Raw genomic sequence first — 19246 nt, forward strand, 5'->3', positions numbered from 1 at the left:
AGTGATTGAATTTGAATCGAGGCCGCAGCTTTGAACTTAACTGAGGGCCAAAAAAAGTCTCAAAATCATCACTGATTTGCTGATCTGAATTAATTCTCTGCAACTGAGCAATGCACATGAATGAAAGACTTGCATTTCTGTAGCATACCTCAGTCTTGATGCCCCCGCCCCCCAAAAAACTACGCCAATGGCCAATGAAGTACTTTTCAAATGGAGTCACTGTTCTAATTTCAGGAAATGAGAGCCAATTTGCCATAACAAGGTCCCGCAAACAACCATGCGTTAGGAGGGAGAACAATGGTTTTGCGAAGTTTGGGCTAAAGGAAATATATTGAACAAGATGGGGCTGGTTTAGCACAGGGCTAAATCGCTGGCTTTTAAAGCAGGCCAAGGCAGGCCAGCAGCACGGTTCAATTCCCGTACCAGCCTCCCCGAACAGGCGCCGGAATGTGGCGACTAGGGGCTTTTCACAGTAACTTCATTGAAGCCTACTTGTGACAATAAGCAACTTTCATTTCATTTCAAGCTGAGATGAATTCCCCTCTTCAACCTGGTGCAGTCCAACCTCTTGCATCCAACCGAGAGGGCAGGCGGATCAAAAATGTAACATTTTGTGTGAAACTCTCCACCTCGGACAGGACAGCCCCCCCCCCCCCCCCCCCGGGCCCCTTGTAGTATTGGAGTGCCAGCCTAGGTTTTGCGCTCAAGTGTTTGAGGCGGGGTTCGAGTCCAATGTTCTGACTCCGAAGCAGGGGTGCTGCCCGCTATACAGGAGTTGCAACTTAAAAATTATAAAATACATCGCCAACGTAGAAAAGGGAAGCTTTCATTTAAACAGCTCCTCAATCCTACCAAGGTGATGGAGTGGGAAATTATGTTGGCAAATGTGAGGCATTCTGCATCATCAAAAAAAAAAGTGACCATTTAGCCTGATTGTGGTTATGTTAACTGAGGGAAGAATGTCGACTGGGGCACACAGAATTTCATCATAGAATTTACAGTGCAGAAGGAGGCCATTCGGCCCACCGGCCCTTGGAAAGCGCACCGTACTAAAGCCCATGCCTCCACCCTATCCCAGTAACCCCACCTAACCTTTTGGACACTTGAGGACAATTAAGTATAGCCAATCCACCTAACCTGCGCATCTTTGGACTCTGGGTGGAAACACGAGCACCCGGAGGAAACCCATGCGGAGACCGTGTAGACTCCGCACAGACAGGACAGTAACCCAGGGTTCCTGGATTTGACAGGCAGCAGTGCTAACCATTTTGCCACCCTGCCGATCATCTTCAACTACTGCCCTGGGAACAGACAGGATCTTACTTTGACATCTGGGCCGGGATTCTCCCTTCTGGGGACTAAGTCCCCACGCCGTCAGGAAAACCAGCGCCAACGTCTCTGGCGTCAACAGCCCCCGAAAGTGAGGGATTCTCCAAACATTTGGGGGCTAGGTGGACAGCGGAGGGGTTGGCGCCGCACCAGCCAGTGCCGAAGGGCCAGCACGGGTTCGCGCATGCGTGGAATGGCTGGTGTATTTCCGCGCATGCGCGGGGTGTTCTCTTCTCCGCGCCGGCTCCTGCACAATATGGCGGAGCCCTACAGGGAACCGGCGCAAAGGAAAGAAGTCCCCCCACGGAACAAGCCCGCCCGCAGATTGGTAGGCCCCGATCGCGGGCCAGGCCACCTTCCCACCCCCCCCCCCCCCAGGTCGGACCCCCCCGAGGATCACCCCCGCATACTCACCTGCCAGGTCCCACCGTGCGTGAGGTAAGTAATTCACGCCAGCAGGACTGGCCAAAACTGGATGGCCGCTCGGCCCGTCGGGGCCTGGAGAATCGGCGGGTGGGCCGCTGTTCGCCGACTGGCGTGGCGGAAATCCCGCCCCCGCCCGAAAGTGGCGGCAGAGAATAGGGCAGGGGGCGGGATTTGCGCCCCTTCTCTCCCCCCCCCCCCCCCCCCCCCCCGGGGGATTCTCCAACCCAGTGGGGGGTCGGAGAATCCCGGCCCAGGTTTCAAGGTGAGGCCTCTGTGGCACACAGCACCGCTTCGCTGCCACATGCTGATTCATCCTAAACCCTGAGGTTAATTCCTGTAGTCGGGCTTGAGCCCAGAATCTCATGAGGCAGGGGCAGGAGAGCCATCAACCGGACCAAGAGAGCTGGCGACAAATAGAATTAGTCACAAATCTCAAGATTCAAGACTCTTGTGATTAAGGAGATCAGTTTTCTACCAAATTAAAGATTACCTCTTTGAATCGCTCAGATTCTCTTTCCTTTATCTCCAGGTCTTCCGCCCTCCTCTTGGCCCTTTCATCTTCGATCTTCTTCTGTATTTCCTCCTCAGATAGCTTACCAATCTTTTCAAACTTTGACTTTAAATTCTTGGCTTGAATGGAACCTGTTCTTTTTAGCTTAATTAGCTCTTCATACTCGGTACTGACAATTTCGGTGCTCTCATTGACTTCATCCTGAAAAGAATCAATGGCAGAGATTCAGGCATTGGAGCTGATATACATGACTGACGGCATCGGTGAGCATCCCGGACCTTGACTCTCATCAATTGATCATGGGGCGGGTGAATTGGACTGTGTTTCGGACCGAAGGGAGGATAGGTCGAGCCCCAAGTCATTAGTAACTTGGGAATGGCGAGGTAATTGGGGGTATTCATGGAACAGATGGAGGGGTGTTGGATCCATGGAGATTTAGGGAGATCTGGGAGAGAGGGAGTTGTTCTTCTCCCATGTGAACGGGTACACTCCCAAATAGACTTTATTGTGGTGGTGAAAACGATCCACCCGGGGATTGTGGGGCCCGGTGAATGTGGCGATAGTGATATTAGATACATTCTGTGGACGTGAGGCTGGAAACAGGCTGAGCCCAGCAATCCCCGTGGAGGTTAAAGTTGGTGTTCCTGGCGGATAAGACGTTTTGGGAGAAAGTAGCCTCTGCCATAGAGAATTATGTTGAGTTTAATCAGAATGGGGAGATGTCACCCTCCATGTTCTGGGAAATGCTAAAGGTGGTGGTCAGAGGGGGGGGGGGAAATATATACGGTCCACAAGGACAAGGTTGAGAGGGTGGAATGGCAACAGTTGGTTGATGCCACCTTGGGCGTGAATCAACGATATTCAGCAGCCCCGGCAAAAGAGTTGTTGGCGGAGAGAAAGGTTGTTGCAGGTGAAGTTCGACCTGGTATTGATTGGGAAGGCAGTGTGTCAACAGCACAGCTCGTTGGGGGGGGCGGGGGGTATTTCTGAATACGGGGAGAAGGCCAGCTGTCTGTTAGCTCGCCATTTGAGGCGGAGGCGGCTACACGAGAGATAATAATCTTTATTATTGCCACAAGTAGGCTTATGTTAACACTGCAATGAAGTTACTGTGAAAATTCCCCAGTCGCCACATTCCGGCGCCTGTTCGGGTACACAGAGGGAGAATTCAGAATGTCCAATTCACCTAACAGCACGTCTTTCGGGACTTATGGGAGAAACAGCGCCTGGAAGAAACCCACGCAGGCACGGAGACGAGGGGGGAAAGACTGGTGACTGCTCTGGAAAAAAACAAATGGAGCATTTGAGGCCTTTTTTTTTTTTAGCAGGTGTTGCATCGGTCCGAACCCCTGGCAGAGGATTTAGAGATGGAGCGATTTTTGGATGGGTTGGATTTACTGGTGAGGGAGAGGGGGAAGGGACAGGAGTTGAAAGTACCATTAGGACTGCAGGCGATAATGGAGTGCATTGGATCTATGCAACGGGGGAAAGGCACCGGGGCCCAGCGGATTTCCGGTGGGATTTTATAAACAATTTGTAGCTTCACTGGCACCCCATGTATTGGGGATGTATAATGATGCGTTGGCACAGGGGGAATTATCAGTCATGCTGGTGCAGGCGTCCAATTCCCTGATCCCAAAGAAGAATAAGGACCCGGTAGAATGTGGTTCTTAAAGGCCCATGTCTCTGTGGAACACAGATGTGAAGGTTTTGGCCAAAGCCTTGGTGAGGCATATGGAGGGGTGTGCACAGGGGGTGATCTCCAAGGATCAGACTGGCTTTGTGAAGGGGCAACAGCTGTCGAGCAGTATTGGGCGGCTTTTGAATGTGGTCAGGGCCATGTCGAGGGAGAAGATGCCAGGATACTGATCTCGATGGACACGGAAGGCTTTCGATCGGGTGGAATGGAAGTACATTTTCGAGGTCCTGGGACGGTTTGGGTTTGGGCCATCGTTTATCCCCTGGGTCAGATTGTAGTACACCGGCCCCCACAGCAAGTGTAAGGATGAATGCGATGAGCTCGGGATACATTCTGTTGCATCGGGGCACGAGACGGGGATGACTGTTGTCCCCACTGTTATTTGCATTAGCTATTGAACCCCCGGCCATTGCACTTTGGTCGTCGAAGGAATGGAGAGGCATTGAAAGGGGTGTAGAGAGCATGGGGTGTATGCAGATGATTTGTTACTGTACATTTCGGGTCCACTTTCATGAATGGGGAGGACAATGGAGCTGTTGAAGAAGTTTGGAGCCTTCTCAGGATATAAACTTAATGTGACTGGTAAATTCCCTGGGTGGGTGAGCAGACTTTGGGGACCTTGCCGTTTAAACTGCCCAAAATGAAATTTTGGTCGCATGGAATTCAGGTGGCACATGAATGGGCCATGATGCACAAATTAAACTTGGCCAGGTTGGTGGTAATGGTGAGAAGGGACCTGAAGAGGTGGGATGCTCCACCCCTTTCTTTGGCGGGTAGAGGACAGACCATAAAAATAAACTTTCTCCCGAGGTTCCTTTGGAGGAGGTGTCTTTCGTCAGGGCATGTTTCAAGGTGTTGGCCACTGGCCCGCTCCCATTCTCGCCAACAAAGTGTACAGTCAGTCGGTGCTGGTGGCATCCCTCAATGTGGAATCAGCTCAGGCGACACTTTGGAATTGGAATAGTCCCCAATTTGTGAAAATCATAGGTTTTGCCGTCGAGGATGGGCGCAACCTACAGGAGCTGGAGGAGGCAGGGGCTCGAGAGGATCAGGGACTTGCTTATGGAGGGTAGGTCTGCGGGGCTGGAGGAGTTGAAGGAGAAATACCACCTCCCGAGGTGCCGCGAATTTAGGTAGATGCAGGTTCTGGACTTTGTCGGCACAGAGTTTTGTTCGCCCCCAGCTCCCGAGGCACACATTAATGGATAGACGGTTATCACAAAGGTAAAAGCAAATTATTGCAGATGCTGGAATCTGAAACAAAAACAGAAAACACTGGACAATCTCAGCAGGTCTGACAGCATCTGTGGAGAGAGGAGGAAGCTAACGTTTCGAGTCTCGGTGACTCTTTGTCAAAGCAGGAGAGAACTGGAAATAGAGTCAGATTGATACTGTTGTGGGGAGGGGGTGGAGGATCAGTGATATGTGCCAGAGATCTCTCAATGTGCCACTATCTGCACCCTTAGCCTTAATCACCCCCATTTACATCCCCTTTCTCTCTGTCCAGCTCCACCTATCACTGACCCTCTTTCTTTTTTAAAAATAAATTTAGAGTATCCAATTCTTTTTTTTCCAATTAAGGAACAAGTTAGTGTGGCCAATCCACCTACCCTGCACATCTTTTTGGGTTGTGGGGGTGAAACCCGCGCAGACGCGCGGAGAATGTGGAAACTCTACAAGGACAGTGACCCGGGGCTGGGATCAAACCCGGGTCCTCGGTGCCGTGAGGCAGCAGTGCTAACCACTGCGCCCCCGTGCCACCCTTTCAGCTTTGAGAAAGAGTCACCCAGACTCGAAACGTTAGCTCCCTTCTTTCTCCACAGATGCTGCCAGACCTGCTGAGATTGTCCAGCGTTTTCTGTTGTTGACTGTTATCATCTGATGAGCTGGGTGAAGTTAAGATCTTGTGTATATATATATGGGTGGTTGCTGGAGACAGGGGAGGTTCCGTTAGAAGAGATAAAGGGGAAGTGGGAGGAGGAACTGGGAGTGGCAAGAGGGGCTGGGATGGGGGTGGGGTGCTGGAGTGAAATATTGTACTGGGTAAACTAGACCTCCTCCAATGCCAGGATGAACCTGGTTCAATTTAAGTTGGCTCACAGGATTCATATGACTGGAGCAGGTATGAGTGGGTCTTTCCTGTCAGTGAAGAATAGGTGCGGGGGGGGTGCAAGGGGGGTGCGGGGGGGGGGGGGGGGCAGCGAATCATGTACATAAGTTTTGGTCCTGCCCGAAATTGGGCGAGTTCTGGGCAATGGGTGTTAGAGACTTTGTCGAAGATCGCGGGGTGAGACTGGAGCCGTGTCCTTTGGTGGCAATTATTGGCCAATCAGAGTTGGCGGAGCTGCCGCAGGGGAAGGAGGCCGACGTCGTGGCCTTGGCCTCCCTGACTGCCCGGCGACAGGTACTACTCGGATTGGAGGTCGCCGGTGCCACCCAGGGCTGTGGCGTGGTTGGGGGGATGTGGCAGAGTTTTTGCAGCTGGAAAAGGTCCTGCGGGGGTCAGAGGAGAGATTCCACACCAGGAATCTCTGTTCTTAAAGATCTGTTTGTCGCCAGCAGCTAATGGGGGGGGGGGGGGGGGGGGGGGGGGGGGTGTCTTGGGGGTACAATTGGCTATTTGAAAATTTATAAAATGACAAACTGTCTGTAATATGGTTACATGTGGGTCTTTTTGACTAGAAACTTTTGTACTGTTTGGAATAAAAATATTTTTAAAAATCTGATAGCTTTCAGCCGCTTTTTATTTCCAGATTTCTTTTGAACGGAATTCAAATTCTCAAATCTCCATGGCGGAATTGAAATCTCAGTCTCTGGATCATTGATTCCAGGATTCTGGATTACTGGAAGTGTAACATAATCAGTCAGCCCCATACTTTCAACTGAGGGAGAAATATTCACCATGTCCACAAGATGGCTGACAGGAGTCTTGGTTTTTAATACCTTGTCCAAAAGACGGCATCTCCGGCAGTGCTGCACTCCCTCAATGCCGCACTGGGAGTGCCAACCTAGATTTTTGCGCAGGTTTGAACCCGGAACCTTCCGACTCCGAAGCGAGTGTGTCCGCAGCTGAACCACCTTCAGAAGCGCGATGTGCTCCAAACTGCCACTCGACCGAATGCAAAATCGACTTTGCCTTTCCTGCACCCACCTCTCCCATTTCCTGCCGTTGCTGCTCAAACTCTTGTTTCTCCTGTTCTAGCTTCTGCCTTCGCTCCTCTTCTGTCCGTCTCTTCTCTTCCTCCATCTTTTGTTTCAAAAGCTCTTCAAAGTTGATTTCCAATTTGCGTGGGCTGTGCACATCGTCAGAATCTGAAGGCGTTCTTTTGGCGCCGGTCGGTTCGTCGTCAAATACCTATGGGTGGCGGGAAAAGACAATATTTGTCAAAAACATTACCCCTTTTTAAAATTTGTAATATTTACTCATTGAGACACAAATCTCCTCCCCACCAAAAGGCAAACTCTTGCTTAGCATTTAGGGAGTGTAGGTGGTCAAATATAATTAAGGATTGACCATTTGGGGCTTTTCACAGTAACTTCATTTGAAGCCTACTTGTGACAGTAAGCAATTTTCATTTGATGTTGAAAGCCAGTTTTGAGGTGTTGTGTACAGATAGAGAAATATTAGCCCCGTCCTTCAGGAATAGAGTTACTCTGATGTACCGTCCTGAAGACAACAGTGCTGTGAATGGCCACATGGCCCCCAGATGTCCCCCCATCTACAGAAACCACAAATTCCCACCAGCCATGCTCAACGCCACTTTTAATAAATGCAGACAGAACGGTGGGACACTAACAATTAGGGGCTTTTACAGGGGGACAGACTAGCGACACTGAGCAAACTGACTGAAGACCTGGAACTACCGACAGGACAGAATCTCGGGCACCTTCAAGTCCAGCGGTTCCTCCGCAAGGAGATGGTAGGATACCTCAGGGCCCCGAGATGGACACCATTGGAGGAACTGATAAACACGGAGAGTAAGGAAGGGGGGGGAAACAGTGGGAACATCTATGGACTGTTACTGGACAGGCCAAGACTACCACTGGACAAAGCCAGACGGACTGGGGATGGAAGTGGGGTGGGGACTCTCGAGCGAAGCACTGAGCAGGGCCAACTCCACCTCCTCCTGCGCAAGGCTCGGCTTCATGCAGTTTAAAGTGGTGCACAGAGCGCACCGGACCAGAGCCCGAATGAACAGGTTCTTCCCGGAGGTGGAAGATAAATGTGAGCGGTGCCAGGGTGGCCCAGTCAATCATGCCCACGTGTTCTGGGCTTGCGCCAGACTTGGAGGGTTCTGGACAGCCTTCTTCGAGGCGATGTCCAAGGTTGTGGGGTGCGGGTGGAGCTGTGAGTGGCTGCCTTCGGGGTATCGGAGCAGCCAGAGCTACACATGGGGAAGAGGGCGACGCCCTAGCTTTCGCTTCCTAATCGCCTGCCGGAGAACCCTGCTCGGCTGGCGATCAGCAGCACCAGTCACAGCTGCGGACTGGTTGGCAGATCCGGCGGAATTCCTCCATCTGGAGAAGATCAAGTTCACCATCCGAGGGTCGGAAGAGGGCTTCCACAAAGCGTGGGGGCCATTTGTCGGCCTGCTCCAAGACTTGTTCGAGGCCAACAGCAAGTAGGGAAAGAGGGAGAGTTGGGGGAGCGCAGACAAGAACACGCAATCCAGGGAGGTACAAAGGGGGAAGGGGGGAGAAAATGAGGAAACCCAGGGGAACCACAGGGAGGAGCATGGGACGGGGGGAGGGGAGGAGAGGGGGCAGGAAGCCCCCCGAACCCACAAGGCCTGCAACAAAAAAACACAGAAGGGGGTGGGGTGGGGGGAGGGAGGTGGAGAAGAGGAGCTCAGCGATAGAACACTCAGGTCGGAAGAGGGGGATTCCAAGGGGGGGAGAAGATATACCAAGAAAGATGTATGTAAATAAGAAACTGTATAAATTGTAATTATTGGACACGTTTCACTCTGTGAATTTGAAAATGCCAATAAAAACATTTTTTTAAAAAGTGAATGGCCACATAGGTTGTAAGTATCTGCGTGTTACTTGATTGTAGGAGGGGTATCATATCTTGGGCCTATCTTGTTCTCATCCAATGTACACTTTTCAGCACAGCAGAACTGTGCAATCGACTGTGCAATATTTTCTTTGGACCCGGTATTTAAACAGTGAACGTGATCCCCTGAGGAGGCAGGACGAACTGTCGGGAGAGGAATTTCCCAATATATCTTTGCTCTCATTGGTCCCAGGTTTAACTTTTGAGTTTTCTTTTGTCACTGGGGAGATTAAATGGTAGCAGGAGGTGTTTGCGATTGGATGCATGTGTTCTGGATTCTCCAGCCATCATCTCAGATGGAACAGCTGACTTTTGTTTTTTTTGTCTTAGCCATTTTGTAAAGCCAGTTTCTTTGGACACTAAATGCCCGCAGCAGTTTGCCTTTTACAATCTTCGCCCGTCTGGATTCTCAATGTGCCCAGTTCACAATCAGCATTCACAGCAAACTAACTCAAATCTAGGTGAAGTTTAAACCATAATGACAGTGGAGAGTGAGGTGTGCCTTGCGTGCAAGACAGATACGCTAAGAGGAGGTGCTGGGGTGGAGTTTAACATTCTTGCTTACACAGGTATTTGTACTTTTTAATGAATTATGCCTTACTTCGCCAGGTCCATACTCCTCCTTGTGTGAACTTGCATGCTCCTTCAGAATGCTATCCTGGTCTGGACTCTTAAAAAATAATTAGGACATTGGATAACTTTCAACAGCCGCCACAAATATCAATTCAATAACGGAACCACTAACGTCACAGGAGTTACGTTGCGGGATTATTAAAAAAAGAGTAAAAGGTTATGTTGACTTCACTGGCCATAAACATGAAGATAACTAGTTTCACAATACTGTTCCTGCAATGCTTGTAAGCAAGGCTCAAGCTTGGTTAAGAGTGTTTGCCCCCTCAGCCCAGTTGAGCCTAACCTCGTGAGCTTGCTCCACCACTCAATCAGATGATGACTGTGTTTTAACTCTGTGACCTTTAATACCATTTCCCATCGAAAATCTGTCAATCTCGGTTCTGAAATCTTTAATTTATCCCCCCCCCCCCCCCCCCCCCCCCCACTGCCTCTACAGGTTTTGGAAGAGAGAGTTACAGGTTTCCGTTGCAGTTTGTGTGAAGAAGTGCTCCCTAACTTCTCTCTCCAACAGCCTGCGGCATTCTTTGTGTTGCTTATTTCAGGATGGTTGGCTTGGTGTTCACAAAGACCACAAAATAGCTTGAACTTAAACAAAGCTGTGATTTTTATTTACACTACTGAACTGGGATTCGACACATAGTCCTTAAGAATACAGAATTAACTACACTCATCTACTGCTAATCTCACTACTGGTATAAACTATAATCTAACTTCACTTGCACTAGCTGCTCTCCTGACCTTCACTAGCTCTCTCCTGCACACATTCTTCCGCTAAGGTCTAGCATCACTGCCTTATATAAATTGTAACTGTAGCTCCCTCAAGTGGCTACACTCAACACTACATTAATCCTTGTGATTGCGAATAGTTATGATAATACCACACAGCCAAGGCTCCAATTTTAATTTTATGTCCCCTCCCCATCACCTTTTTTGGATTTTCCCACCAGAGGAAATTATTTCTCTAATCATCTTAAAACTGAACTCAAGGCTCATCTATCCAACCTTCTCTCGTAATTTAACCCTTTAAAACCTGGTACATTATGGTAAATCTTCACTGTACCCGCTCCTTGCTCCCACTCCTTGACTAACGTATCTTTCCTGAGATGTGGTTCCCAGGATTGATACATGCAGCGCTCTAGTCGATGGCTGACCAGACCAGCCGAGTCTAACTACCGCACCATCGATACCTGCTTCCCTTGAGAGAAAGAGATACTTAGAATTGGACAATCTTCCACCTGCTTCTCCTTGATTTCCAATTATCCGTAACATATTCTAGAAAGTGTCCCCAGTATCGTCACCCCATGCTTATCATCGAATGGTTACGGCACGGAAGGCGGGCATTCGGCACATCATGTCTGTCCTAGACCTCTGAAGGAGCAATTCTCCCACTGCCTTTTCCTTGTAGCCCGCCAAATCTTTCCTTTTCAGACAAGGATGCAATTCCCTTCTGAAAGCCTCCGTTAACCCTGCCTCCACCACGCTCTCGGGCTGTGTGTTCCGAATCCGGAAAGCTTGCTGCATGAAAAGGTTTGTCCTCATGTTGCCGCTGCTTCTTTTGCCCAATGACCTTAAATCCGTGTCCCTCTGGTTCTCGGTCCTTGCACCAAAGTGAACGGGTTCCCCCGATCCACTCTGTCCGGATCCCTCATGATTTGAACACCTCTGTCTTCAAGGAAAGCACTCCCACAATCTCAAATGTTTTCTACCTAACTGAGGTTCTTTGAGCCTGCGACCCATTCTCAACATTGAATCTTTTCTGGACCTTCTTCAATGCCTTTGTATCCTTGCCAAAGTGTGGTGCCCAGTCCTGAGAGCAATATTCCAGTTGTGGCCAGACCAGTCCTTCATACAGATAAAACATGAATTTCCTTTGATAAAACACAGGGTGCCGTATGCTTTAACCAGTCCCTCCACCTTTCCCGTCACCGTCAATGATTTATGTACCTATACACCCAGGACCCTCCATCCTGCAGCCCCCTTTTGGATGTACCCTTGTTCTATGTTCTCCCTACAACAATGAATCACTTCACACTTGTCTGCATTAATAACTTTCATTGCTATTTGACCATCCATTCCAGGTCCTTTTGAAGTTATGCACTATCCCCATCATTGTTTTTTTGAAATATTTTTATTTGTTTTTTTAACATTTTATACATTACACAAAACAATGCAAAACATCACAACCGATACCCCAATAACTCATCATCGACCCCGCCCTCAACTTGAAATGGTGCCGAAATTGCCTCTAAATCTTCAGCGGGGTCACCACCACCTGTCTCCCAGGGGCAAAAGGGAGTGGCACCAGCGCCTACAACCCCAACCCCGTACAAGAGCAAGCCTCCATCCTCACCCACATGGCCTCCTGCTCCTGACCCCAACCCCGCACCATCTCGCCCTTTGCCGCCCAATAGTAACACATCAGATTCGGGAGAGCCAAACCCCTAACTGCCACCTTGTCTGAAGCACCGTCTTCCGAATCCTGGCTACCATACCTGCCCAGACAAATGATGAAATCAACCGCTCCACCCCCATTAAAAATTCCTTTGCAAAAAGGCCGGTAAATACCGGGCTAAAAATGTAAACCGCGGCGAGATATTCATCTTTACCGCCTGCACACAGCCTGCCAGCTGGACAGGGAGAGGCTGTCACATCTCAGAAAATCTACCTTGGCCCTACCCACCAGGCTTGTAAAATTCCACTTACCGAGCCGGGCCCAGTCTCCAGCCACCTGCACCCCTTGAAGTGAGTTGCCGCCACACAGAATGGCAATCCCCCCAAGCCAGCTGCTGCCCCCGGAGAAGAAACCAAAACAACACTCGCTATTTCCCAAATTCAGTTTATATCCCGAAAAAAAAAAAAACCTCCTGAGCAGCCCCATTATATCCCCCATCATGGGACCCAGGTTAGAAATATACAATAAAAGGTCATCAGCGTTCATGGACACCTTACGCTTCACCCCCCTCCCCTCACTATTCCCTTCCACTTCTCCGAACGCCTCAGTGCAATGGCCAAGGGCGCTCTCATCAGCGTAAACAAGGGGGGAGAAACATGGGACACCCCTGCCTCATTCCCCTAGGCCGCCGAAAATATCCCAAGTTTACCTCATTCGTACGAACATTCACCGTCGGTTCCTCATATAACAATTCGACCCATGCCACAAACTTAGGCTCAATCTCAAACCGCAAACAAATAACTCCACTCTACCCGATCAAACGCCTTCTCCGCATCCAGCGGCACCACCACATCGTGCTCTCCCCCGCCCCCCCCCACCCCTGCATTCTGATGGGAAGTGCACCACGTTTAACAAGCGCCACATGTTCAAGGACACTGCCTACCCATGACAAACTCCGTCTGATCCACCCCAATCGCCTGCGGGAAGGCACTTTCAACCTAAACGCCAACACCTTGGGAAGAATCAAAAAAGTGTTCTTTCTGGTGTCTTCTCCGGGGCCAGGAGGAGGTTTGGGGGTTTGCTGTTTAGGTACCTGGGGGTGACAGTGGCTCGAGACTGGGCCCAGCTTCATAAATTGAATTGCACGAGCCTGGGGGTCAAGGCGGATTTAGTGAGCTGGAACAGACTTCCGCTATCGTTGGCAGGCCGGATGCAGGCAATAAAGATGAATATTTTGCCACGGTTTTTATTATTTCAGTGCCGACCAGTCTTTTTGCGGAAAACATTTTTTTTTAATGGAGGTGGAACGGTTGAGTTTGCCATTCATCTGGGCAGGTAAGGTAGCAAGGGCTAGGAAGACGGTGCTTCAGAGAAGGCGGCAGTCAGGGGGTCTGGTCCTTCCAAACCTGTTCTATTATTATTGGCCAGGAAGGTGCATGGCTGGGGTAAGGCTTTGAGGGTGAAGGTGGAGGCAAGTTCTTGCAAGGGGTCAGGGTTGTGGGCGCAGGCAACGGCACCATTCCCATTCACCCCAGGGAAGTATTCAAGGAGTCCGGTGGTGGTGGCCACGTTGAAGATATGGAGGGAATTTCGGCAGCACTTTAGGGACGGGGTCGACGTTGACGCCGTGATTCCCTCGGATTTGTGCCGGTGAGGTTCGATGCTCGGCTTCGGGGATGGGAGGAGAAGGGGGTGATGGAGATGAAGGACTTGTTTCTGGAAGGGCGGTTTGCGAGTCTGGAGGAGTTGATGGAGAAGGTTGGGATGCTGCGGCGGGGGGAAAGGCCTCTAGGTTGGTGCAGGATTTGCAAAGAAGGTCTTTCTGATTTTTCCAGTGGCACCGCGTTCCTCGTTGTTGGAGAGGGTGTTGACAGTGATGGGACTGGAGGGGGGGGTCACCTCGGCGAGATACGGGAGGATGTTGGAGGAGGATATGGTGTCAAGCCAAGTAGGAGGAAGAGCTGGAGCAGGGGTTGTGGTGTGAGGTGCTGCGGAGGGTGAACGCCTCAACTCGTGTGCGAGGCTGGGGCTACCTTTTTTGAAATTATTTTTTTTAATTCGCTTACGGGATGTGAGCGTCGCTGGTTAGGCCACCATTTATTGCCCACCCCTAATTGCCCTTCAGAAGGTGGTGATGAGCTGACATCTTGAACTGTTGCAGTCCCTGACTTGTAGGTACACCCACTGTGCTGTCAGGGAGGGAGTTCCAGGATTTTGTCCCAGCGACAGTGAAGGAACGGCGATATATTTCCAAGTCAGGGTGGTGAGAGACCTGGAGGGGAACCTCCAGGTGGTGGGGTTCCCAGGCATCTGGTGTCCTTCTCTTTCTAGATGGTAGTGGTCGTGGGTTTGGAAGGTGTTGTTCAAGGAACCTTGGCGAGTTACTGCAGTGCATCTTGTAGACGGTACACACGGCTGCCACTGTTCGTCGGTGGTGGACGGTTTGAATGTTTGTGGAAGGGGGAGCAATAAAGCATACTGCTTTGTCCTGGATGGTGCCGAGCTTATTGAGTGTTGTTGGAGCTGCACTCATCCAGGCAAGTGGAGAGTATTCCACTACACTCCTGGCTTATGCCTTGCAAATGGTGAACCAGGCTTTGGGGAGTCAGGGGGTGAGTTTCTCGCCATAGCATTTGACCTACCGTGGTCGCTACAGTATTAATATGGCTCGTCCAGTTCATTTCCTAATCATTGTTAACTTGCAGGATATTGATTGTAGGGGATTCAGCGATGATAATGCTACTGAATATCAAGGGGCGATGGTTAAAAGGGGCTGGTTTAGCACAGTGGGCTAAATAGCTGGCTTGTAATACAGAACAAGGCCAGCAGCGTGGGTTCAGTTCCCCTACCGGCCTCCCCGAACAGGCGCCGGAATGTGGCGACTAGGGGCTTTTCACAGTAACTTCATTGAAGCCTACTTGTGACAATAAGCTATTATTATTATTATTATTAGATCCTCTCTTGTAGGAGATGGTCATATCCTAGCACTTGTGTGGTGCGAAAGTAACTTGCCAGCCCAAGCCTGGATGTTGTCCAGGTCTTGCTGCATTTGGATATGGACATGGGCTTGTTCCTTTTTGTCCTGTATTCCTCTGTTGGGTTTTCAACATCCTCTAATTATCACCACTCTTTTGAAGACCAATCATATAATATTTCCCCCTGAAATCTGGGAGAAAAGGGCCAAAAAACGAAAGTTCTGGCATGAGCCACCCAACGGGTCACCACCAGAAGTCCCCTATTCTTATCGCTGGCTTTGAAAGCAAACCAATGCAGGCCAGCAGCGCGGTTCAATTCCCGTACCAGCCTCCCCGAACAGGCGCCGGAATGTGGCGACTAGGGACTTTTCACAGCAACTTCATTTGAAGCCTACTTGTGACAATAAGCGATTTGCATTTTCATTTTCAAGTTTCGTATCATCTGCAAATATTGAAATTGTCCCCTGCACATCATGGTCGAGGTCACTGATGTAGAACAGGAAGAGCAAGACACTTACCTCTGGGGAACTAAATTATAAACCTACCTCCAGTCTGAAAAACATCTGTTCACTACTCTATGTTGCTGCTTTACCTTTCATTCCGCCAGCTCCAACTTTGCTCACAAAGCTGCTGTGTGGCATTTTATCAATTTGCCTTTTTTTAAATCCGTGTACACAACAGTATTACTCTCATCAAACCCCCCCCCCCCCTTTACCTCATCAAAAAGCCCAAGCAAATTAGTCAAACATTATTTTCCCTTCACAAACCTTTGCCCAAGTGAGTATTAATTTTGTTCCAAATGATCATTTCTAGAATGTTCTCCAAGGTTAAACTGGCTGGCTTGTAATAATAGCTTGCGCCTTTTTTTTTTTTTGAACAGGTGTGTAATATTTTTAATTCTCCAGTGCTCTGGCACCACCCCGGAGTCGAAGGAATATTGGAACGTTATGGCCAACGCTGCTGAGATTTCACCTCTCACTTCCCTCAGTATCCAAGGATACGTCGTGTCGGTTTCTGGTGCCTGATCAACAGGCAAGCTGTCCAACACCAATTTATCAATTTCAAAGGCTTGATATTTCTGACCCAGGATCGGGCAATAAATGTGGGCCGCGCCAACGCGGCCACACCTTGTGAAAGTCATGGGGCTGGATCCTCCGTTTCGCCTGCGGATTTCCCGACAGTGTGGGGTGCCCACAATGGGAAACCCCATTGGCCGGCTGACGGGACAGAGGATCCCCCCTTCCGGCGGGGGCGGCCCCGCCAGAAAACGGGTGCGGCGGTATGGAGAATCCCACCCATTATTTTTTAAACTACCTCTTTCAGCATGACCCGTGACGCATTATATTATTTGGTAAAGATGCAAAGTATTCATTTAATATCTCGCCTTTTCCCCTATTCTCCATGCATATAAATCTCCATTTTTCTGGGGTCTGACTCTTATTTTGTCAATACTGATCTTCTCATGGTGGTATCTGGAGGACTTGTATTTAAACGATGAGGATTTCAGTAAAGGGCACGATCCAGCTCTTTATATTTTGAAAAGCCAGGATTTGAAAACCCAATATTCATCTCTCAACATTAATAATGGGATTGCACAGAATTATCTGGTCAGAAGCTTATTGCTGTTCATGGAAGCTTGCTGCCTGCAAATTGGTTGCTACTTTTCCCTACATTATAACTGTGACTCCACATCAAAAGTATTTAACTGGCCCTGAACGAGTTTGAAACATCCTGAGGTCATGAAAGGGTCCGTGTCGATCAAAGTTCCTCCCTTTGCCTCCAATATTATATCTCTGTCAGGTCAAAGGATCCCTCTTTGACCGAGGAATTTTGCATTGTGCATTTTACATTGGCTTTTCATTTAAATATATTTCCTCTGGTCCTAGATTAATATAATTATAATCTGGTTTTATTTTAGGCATGCCATACAATATTTAATAATCTCCGTGATGCCCATTAGTTGCCTTGTTTCCAGACTGTACAGTTTTGAGCCCATATTTGCTCCTCAGAGTCCCCAGTACATTTGGACCTGGCCTTGTTGCACTTTGAGGACCATCTGCAACGCATGGCTTGATATAATAATGGCAATGGATGGATTAATGAAGGATCCTGGATTAATGATCGTGTCCATCAGTAATATTTAGCTCTCGGACACCCTTGACCAGGTTGTTAATGGCGTCCCGTAGCAACACTGACATTCAAGAATTTAAAATAAAAACTAGTATAAATAAAGAGAAGGATTAGAAATATTTGTGGAAAGGCTACTATTTCACACTGTATTTTTAAACTTTTATTCGTGGGATGTAGGAATTATTGGCTCGGCCAGTGTTTATTCATTGAATCCCTACACTGCAGGAAGGAGGCCATTCAGCCCATCGGGTCTGCACCGGCCCTCTGATAGAGCACCCCACCTAGGCCCAATCCCTGTAACCCACCTAACGGTTGAGCAATATTAGCATGGCCAATCCACCTAACCTGCACATCTTTGGACTGTGGGAGGAAACCGGAGCACCCGGAGGAAACCCACGCACACACGGGGAGAACGTGCAGACTCCGCACAATCACCCGAGATCAGAATGGAACCCGGGGCCCTGGCGTTGTGAGGCCACCGTGCTACCCCTTTATTGCCCATCCCCAATTGAACTTGAGGAGCTGGTGGCGAGCCACCACCTTGAACCACCGCAGTCCATCTGGTGTACGTACACCCACTGTGCTGTTAGGAAGGTAGTTACAGGGCTTTGACCAGCAACAGTGAAGGAACAGCGATATGTGTCCAAGTCAGAAAGGTGAGTGGCTTTTTAAAAATTAATATACGAGATGTGGTGTCACTGGCTGGGCCAACATTTATCACCCATCCCTAACTACTCTCCATTTCAGAGTCATGTGGATCTGGAGTCATATGTAGTCAGATAGGTAAGGACAGCAGATATCCTGCCCTAAAGGGCATTGGTGAACCAAATTTGTTTTTTTAGGGCTTTCAACAATGGTTTCATGGTCATCATTAGACTTTTAATTCCAGATTTTCTATTGTATACAAATTTCCCCATCTGCCCTTGTGGGATTTGAACCAGGGTCCCCAGATCTTGCCCTGCGTCTCTGGACTACTCGTCCAGTGACAATACCATTACACCCAGGCCTCCCCATAAATCTCTGGGGAACTTCAGGTGGTGGGGTTCCCAGGTATCTGCTGCACTTGTCCTTTAAGATGGTCGCGGTGGAGGGTTTGGAAGTTGGTACACAGGAACCCTTGGTGAGTTACTGCAGTGCATCTTATGGTACACAAGACGGCTGCTGTTAGTTAGTGGTGGAGGGGCTGAATATTTATGGATGGGATGCCAATCAAGTGGGCTGCTTTGTCCTGAATGGTGTGGGGCTTCATGAGTGTTGGAGTTGCACTCATCCAGGCAAGTGGAGAGTATTCCGTCACATTCCTGACCTGTGCCTTGTAGATGGTGGACAGTCTTGGGGAGTCAGGAGGTGAGTTATTCGCCGTAGGATTCCTAGCCTTTGACCTGCCCTGGAAGCCACAGTATTAATATGGCTAGTACAGTTCAGTTTCTGATCAACGGTAGCCCCTCAGGATGGGGATAGGTCAGGTTAACCTCTCTTATACAGTGATCTGCCATACAACTTGACCCTGCTTGCCCAATCCTCTTTCTGTTGCACTGTATAGAGATGGATCTCTCTGTATTGCTGTCGGGAGAATTGGATCACCTGGGCGGGCTCTGCTCATGTAAGAGTAACTGGGGAGGGAGGACTGCCCATTGGTCAGGGAGCATGCCTGGTATCCAACCAATCACCCGCTTCTTCCTTGGGGTGGGGGTTGGGAGGGTGTACTTTCCACAATTTCTTGGCCTGAAATCCCATTTGCTCAATCAAACCGGTTTCCATAGATTCTGCTGCAACCAATCGGGGAGAACTCCACATTGAGGAAGTTCACAAAGATGTAGCCTTTTCACTATCGATAAACACCCGTTGCTTTTCGGGGATCATTACAGCGTGCGGTGCCTACCATGCTTTTCCGAGCTTCTGCAAATTGCTTCCTCTCTTCCTCCAAACGCTTGCGAGCCTCTTCCTCGGCCTTGCGCTGCCCCTCTTCACGTCGTTGCTTCTCCAGCTCTTCGAAACTTAGCCTTAGCTTCCCGGGTCGCATTGGGTCCTTCTGAGCCACACTCAGACTGGGTAGATCTTCTTCATCTTCAGCTAGACACTTGAATACAATTGA

General features: G+C 49.4%; 1 protein-coding gene across 4 annotated transcripts in view; it reads right to left on the minus strand.

The window, feature by feature from the left end:
• The window catches only part of nexn (nexilin (F actin binding protein)), a 91083-nt gene that overhangs the window by 12804 nt on the left and 59033 nt on the right, over positions 1–19246 (minus strand). For 2 of the 4 annotated variants that reach the window (XM_072510405.1, XM_072510402.1), the window contains 4 exons: positions 19034–19231; positions 9623–9691; positions 7117–7320; positions 2246–2467 (listed from right to left, as the gene is read on the minus strand). In XM_072510405.1, the coding sequence (XP_072366506.1) occupies positions 2246–2467; positions 7117–7320; positions 9623–9691; positions 19034–19231 (693 nt within the window). The remainder of the gene's footprint in view (positions 1–2245; positions 2468–7116; positions 7321–9622; positions 9692–19033; positions 19232–19246) is intronic. The other 2 variants (XM_072510403.1, XM_072510404.1) reach the window with 1 other exon arrangement.

The sequence above is a fragment of the Scyliorhinus torazame genome, chromosome 7, assembly GCF_047496885.1.
Source record: "Scyliorhinus torazame isolate Kashiwa2021f chromosome 7, sScyTor2.1, whole genome shotgun sequence".
NCBI lineage: Eukaryota > Metazoa > Chordata > Chondrichthyes > Carcharhiniformes > Scyliorhinidae > Scyliorhinus > Scyliorhinus torazame.